Source organism: Lathyrus oleraceus, chromosome 6 (assembly GCF_024323335.1).
Source record: "Lathyrus oleraceus cultivar Zhongwan6 chromosome 6, CAAS_Psat_ZW6_1.0, whole genome shotgun sequence".
NCBI lineage: Eukaryota > Viridiplantae > Streptophyta > Magnoliopsida > Fabales > Fabaceae > Lathyrus > Lathyrus oleraceus.
In genome coordinates this window covers 2470207-2476563 of record NC_066584.1, presented here as the reverse complement: position 1 = coordinate 2476563, position 6357 = coordinate 2470207, and the positions used below count along the sequence as shown (strand labels likewise).

The 6357-nt window shown below is 44.3% G+C and overlaps 1 protein-coding gene across 1 annotated transcript; it reads left to right on the top strand.

The window, feature by feature from the left end:
• The first annotated feature begins 233 nt into the window (after positions 1-233).
• LOC127093472 (uncharacterized) lies at positions 234-5524 on the top strand. Its single transcript, XM_051032405.1, has 2 exons — positions 234-1197; positions 3617-5524. Exon 2 carries the CDS (start codon positions 3663-3665, stop codon positions 5361-5363), a length of 1701 nt encoding a protein of 566 aa, XP_050888362.1. The 5' UTR covers positions 234-1197; positions 3617-3662; the 3' UTR covers positions 5364-5524.
• The last annotated feature ends 833 nt before the right edge of the window (positions 5525-6357 follow it).

The following is a 6357-nucleotide window of genomic DNA, read 5'->3' as shown; positions in this document are numbered from 1 at the left end:
ATACTTGTTACCATTTTAATTCTACAATCCACATACTCCATCCAAATTAATTGAAAATTGAAACATGGATTCTTGACTCATCTCTGGATTTTTTTTTGACATAGGTTTGGGAATTTTTTAGCCTATGGTCTATTATATATGAATTATTGAAGTTGGACATGTATATATGTGACATAGTTTGGCATGCTGAATTCCCCAAATATTTTTCTATGCTTCCCATTGGCCAATGGCCCTAATTTTTTGCGTGAAGCTTGTTTAACATGTTAGCTATCACTGATAATTTTTGTGGATTTTTGCAATCCATTTTCGATTTGATTCATATTTTTTCTTGCTGCCTAGCATGTTAGAGTTCCATAGGTATAACCTTTAGCATTTATGTTGCCATATCCTCATAATTAATCCAATGGACATGAAAATTGATAGGATAGTTCTTAACCCCTATAGCTATCTTTTGGCTTTGGTCCTAATAATTTCCCATGAACCATTGCTGTTTACCATCTAATTGAAGTTGGTGCATAATTTGGACTTCATTTGATGTAGTTTTTGCATGCTGTACCATGTTTAATTAATTCCCATTGATCTACTAGTCCAAATGATTTGAAATTTAATATGTGGCTTGTTGAATGCCTTCTGGTTAGGATAGAATTTTTGTGGATTTTTTGGATCCTTTTTGACATGTGGTTGGATATGATCTTGCTGGTTGTTTGTATGAGACTCAACATTGCTTCATTTGCCTTCTAGGTTGCATAATTTAAAATAGGAACATAGTTTGAATATGGGACCAATTGGGATCCCTTTGTATTTGATATTACTTGGTTTTCATCATGAATTGGCTGCTGTTTTAGGATTTTTCCATCTTTTTGACCCTAGGCTAGTCCTAGTGGTCATAGTACTTACCTTTGAGTGTGATTGTACCTTTTCAGGTTAAAGATAATGATTAAGGAGATTTGCTCCACATTATGGATTGTGTTACTTGACACATATGGCTAATGTATTTGTTTTGTAGGATGTTGGTTCATGTGAGCCTTGTGCTATGCACCTCATTATGTGTATAATTGTACTTGGTTAATTGATCATTATATTGTTGTCTGTTTGTGAAAGTAGATGCTGATTCTGTTTGACTTTTGTACAGGTACCTTTAGTTGCTCAATTCCTTGCGAACTTTTGCTTTGCGTTGCTTAAGCAACTTGCATTGAGGTAGGTCTTCTTGACTTCATGTAGTCTGGAGACCCGGCTGCTACCGGGCCGGGCAAATAAATGTCTGAAGTCCTCCTTAAGAGGCAATGATTGTGTTTGTTTATTTTTAAGCCCAAGCAGGAAAAGTCCTTCAAGTAAGGCAATTGGTGGAAGGTAGGGACAAGCAACCTGTCCCCCACTATTCAGTGAGTCTTCTCCTTGCTCCCATTACATGGTTGTAGCATTGAGATCAAAAGCCCAAGATCTGTGCAGTGCACATTGTGTCAGAGTCATCGAGTATAGAAGGGTTCCCCTATTCTGGACCCATGCTCATTTGTCAGCTCTCCCTGGTTAGGGATATGAGTTGTGAGGTCTGATCCTCACTTCACCTCTTCATCTGCTTCACCTTAGCCTCGTAATGGCAAGGTTAAGAGCAAAACCAGCCTGTACAGACGACTTGCTTAGGCAGTCAAACCCGATTGATTGAGCCCCTTGTTTGGCTATAGTGGGTGTTATGTGGATATTTGATTGACATGCTTGTGTTGTTTGAGATGCCTGTTCTCATCTGATATATGCTTGTATATTGTATGCTTGTGTGATTGCTTCTTTCCTGGTTAGGATAGTTTGCTTATGCAAGTAGGATAGAAAACCGAACTTAGGGTTAACGATGCATGACAACATTAGGCTCGAGTCTCAGCTCCCTAGTCGTGTGTCTCTCCCCGGTTTTTGGTTAGCAATTCAGTCCCTTTCAGGGGAACTACATCGCCCTGATCCTCGTGCCAGACGAGGTATGTAGGCAGGTGGTCGTGCGAGACCACTCCGGGCAACCTTTTTCTTTTTGCGTGCGTTAACTTGTTATCTGATTGTGTGTTTTGGCTCGGATGCCGACGTAAGCCCAGTGATTGGCAGTCGAGCTCCACGTTTGCCCTTTTGAGTGTGTTTTGGTTCGGATGCCGACATAATTCCATCAAGTGGTTGTCGGGCTCCATGTTTGCCACCCTTGTTTGTTTTTGTTGTTTTGTGTTGTTTGGCGTGCGTAAGCCGAACTACAGTGGCTCTGATTCTTGTTCCAGACAAGATATGTAGGCATAAGGTGCGATGCCTTATCGAGCCCTTTCTTCTTAACCCCACCTGCGTTCCCTGTGTATGTGTGTGATGTATGTTTATAGCAACCTTATCTTTCTAGAACGTGGATCCCTAGGAGTACCTAGGACGTGAGGGGTGCTAATACCTTCCCCTCGCGTAACCGACTCCCGAACCTTTTCTCTCTGGTCGCGAGACCATGTCTTTCCAGGTTTCTCTGAGCGTTTCCTTTCCCTATCTTGGGATAAATAACGTTTAGTGGCGGCTCTGTGTGTTTTTTCTTTGAGTCTCGCCGGTTGATTTTTCGCAGGATGCGACAGCTGGCGACTCTGCTGGGGACTAGGTGTTGACCTATGCTGGTCCATCGTCCCTAAGCGAGTCTCTCCTAGCGCTTTAGGATAGGTTTGGTTGCTTGTTTTGTTTATTTATTGCATTTATTATACTAACCATTGTTTATATACTTGCATTAAATATGTGCATGCATCATTACTGTCACGTTGCCATCTTCCTCTGCAGGTGGTTCTGTTACTTTGGGGTGGGTGTTCTGAGTGGGGCTAAAACCCAGGCCCGAGTATACACCTAGGACTAGTGTGGTCTCACGTTGCCTCTTTCATGTTAAGTCAACATGTGCCTGGCGGCGTGATGTGCCACAAGCCGGACGAGGCTCACTTGATAGTGCTCATCTCTGTGGATATTCCGCTTTGTTTGAGTCACTCCATTTGAGTTGTTGACTCTGGTGACCGATCATTCCCGGATCTTTGGTTTAGACGATTTTAAGGGAGCTACAATGGCACACCCGAAAGGGCAAACCCATTGAGTATCTCCGCCCGATTGTCGAGACTATTATCCGCCTTAGGATGGCTTGTTTAGAACCTACCTGTGAGGGGAGGGTTGTTCTGTCAGATGTTTGTTCAGATAGCCTCCAGATGGTGACTTTTGATCTGTGATTCAGAGACATAATTATAAGTCGGATTTATGGTTATTTATTGCTGTGACGCCGGAGTGCTGTCCGTGACTTATCAGTGGGGATCCGTTTATTTCGGATTCCCCGGGCCGAGATATGTATCAGTGGGGATCCGTTTATTTCGGATTCCCCGGGCCGATTCAGATGATGGTGTGTCTGCTCAGAGATGGTCTGGTGTTGATGATGATGATGATGCATCTGTCTTCCGTTTATTTCGGAACCCGTGGATCAGATTGGTGATTATTTGTCCACTCAGATGGTTATGATCAGTTCAGAGCCCAGATTCAGTACAGATAATCAGATGGCTTGGAGGATGGCAACGCATTACATTCATTCATCAGCATCATTGCATTTTGCATTATTTGCATCTAACCCATGTTTACCCATATGCAGGGACACTTTTGATCGAGATTCTGGTTGAGAGATTTTCTGCTCCAGTATGAGGACCGGTTTGAAGAACAACATTGCTTACAGTTTCTTTGATCCAGAGATTGGTGTGCTCAAGGATATGATAGCATTGATTACTCCTGACCATGTGGGAATGTTTAGAGAGTCATACGGCGGTATTCTGAAGATGGTTTTCAGACTCACTGACTGCGACAGGAGCGCCATCCACACTCTTCTTCAGTTCTATGACCCTGGGTTGAGGTGTTTCGTTTTTCCAGACTATCTGTTGGGGCCTCTGATGGAGGATTATGTCAGCATCCTGGGTATTCAGATCCGTGATCAGATTCCTTTTCATGTCACCAGAGCAGAGCCGGATGTCCTTGGAATTTCACGTGCTCTTTATTTGAGTCCGGAAATGGTCAAGGAAGGTTTGAAGGAAAAAGGAAAGCTACCCGGGTTTCATTTGAGTTTCTTGGAGGCCAATGCCAAGGAACATGCTGCTGTGGGTAACTGGAAGACGGTCTGTGCTCTGATTGCTGTGAGCATTTATGGGATTGTGTTGTTTCCTAACCAGAAGAATTTTGTGGACCATAATGCTATCAGATTGTTTATGCAGAGAAACCCTATTCCTACCCTGATTGGAGATGTCTACTATTCGGTGCATAACAGGAATGAGAAGAGGCGTGGGGGTCTGGTTAGATGCTGCTCTCAGTTGCTCTTTAGATGGTTCATGGGGTATTTGCCTTCCCGAGGTGCGTTTGTTCAGATTGACCCTAGTGTCAAGTGGTCCTTCCGATTGATGGGTCTGCGGGCTGATGACATTGCTTGGACTCATAATGGTTTAGCTGGTCAGGACTTCATATGTAGTTGTGGGAGTTTACCTAATGTGCCTTTGGTGGGAGTTCAGGGTTGCATTAATTACAACCCGATGCTTCTCCGGAGACAGATGGGGTTTGCTATAGAGGGTCCTCCTCTCGGGCGAGAGATTCAGGAGTCCTTCTATTTCCCGATTGATGGTAACCAGACCAAGTTGAGGCAGGTATTGGACGAATGGCGAGATATCCAGAGGAGGGGTAAGGTTCCTTATGGCAAAGTCAACTGCCGGTATTTTCCACTATTTGAGGATTGGTTGCGGAAGAGGATTGAGTCTACATTTCTACCGTTCCCTGGAGGTGACTCAGTGTGTCCTAGGATTGAGGGTCCAAGTTCTTCTGTCAGCATGGATGAGTTCTTAGAGGTGAAGCGGGAACGAGATCAGCTACTTGCAGAGAAGACGGAATTGGAGATGAGTGTCGCTCGGGTTCAGAGAGCTAATCAGGAGCTCAAAGCAAAGATGGAAGATCAGGATAAGCGGCATGCTTTGGAGACCAAGCGATTTGAGATGGATACGGCCTACTATGGGAAGGTTAGTCAGGCTTTGGCATCTTCAGCAAAGGAGCATGATATCACTAAGGAGAAGCTGTTCAGAGCATCAAAGGTGATAGAAGATGTGAAGAGGAGGCAAATCCTAGTCAGGGATCAGAGGGATGAGAGAGCCAGAGTCCTCGCTGCAGAGTGGGAGGCGGAGAAAGCAAAGATCAGGGCCGAGAGAGATCATTACATGGCAGAGAGAGACCACTACTTCAGACAGATGAAGATTCATCAGAAGGAAGTTGGAAGACTACAGCAGGAGAACATAGAGCTCAGGTTCGCCGCAGAGTTCGCAAGGATGGAAGGCGAGATAAGGCCATCTGCGGGACCCTCATCCAGTTAGATCTTTCTTTTGTTGTGAATTACCGTCAGGCTTGTTGACGGAATTCACTTGTCTGTATTTCTTTCCTATTCTGGAGGATTGTATCTGACCTTATCGGGTTGATGTATGACTATTGCACTGATTGTGCACTCTTTTGGTTATGTGATGGCGATTTTCATTCAGTGACTGGTCTTCAAGTTTTATTTGCTTTACCGTATGCACTTACACAAGCACACACATGGTTGGGGGTATCATGCTAAATCACATATCTCCGATCTGCACAACAAAATCAAACACTGCTAATCAGAATGTTAATGCCGGCTTATTATTTGTCTCGATGATGCCAGGGTCGAGAGACAAAGTGTCCTTCATATGGATAGACACTGCATACATGCATTAATCATGATAACTTGTGTTTTATTTTGCAGGTGACTATTACTAACGTGCTTGTTTGTAAACAGGAACCATTGCTCGCGCTCGTAGAGTTGTACCCCTGCACTCAACTCGCCCTCACAGATATTACACAAGAAGAAACACTCCCAGACTCATGGAGCTTCCCAGTGCTGATATGCTGGAATTGAAGGAGAAAATGACCGAACTGATCAATATAATGCAAGGTTTTGCCATTGGTCAGAAGGCTCTCGCCGATAAAGTTGAGAAACTCGAGCGGGTTTCTGCTCAGAACAGTGGGGTCAACCTGGATGGAGTCTCCAACCAGGGGCAGGGATCTCGTGATGGTGGAAAGAGGACAACAGTTGGTCTGGTGAATAATGCTGGTGCTGCTGGTCAACCTGGGCCTAGTCAGAATATGAAAGACAACTTTGTGCCTCCGTTTTATGGGTTTGACGAAGATCAGGAGGAAGATAGGGAGGCCGACCAGTTCTCTATGCGAAATGAGCCTTTTGTGCCTTACGACATTCCTCCTCAGAATAAGGAAATCCAGCTGCTGGCTGAGAAGATAAAAGTGCTTGAAAGTTATGCCACGCCAGGGGTGGTTAACATGTCCAACATGGGA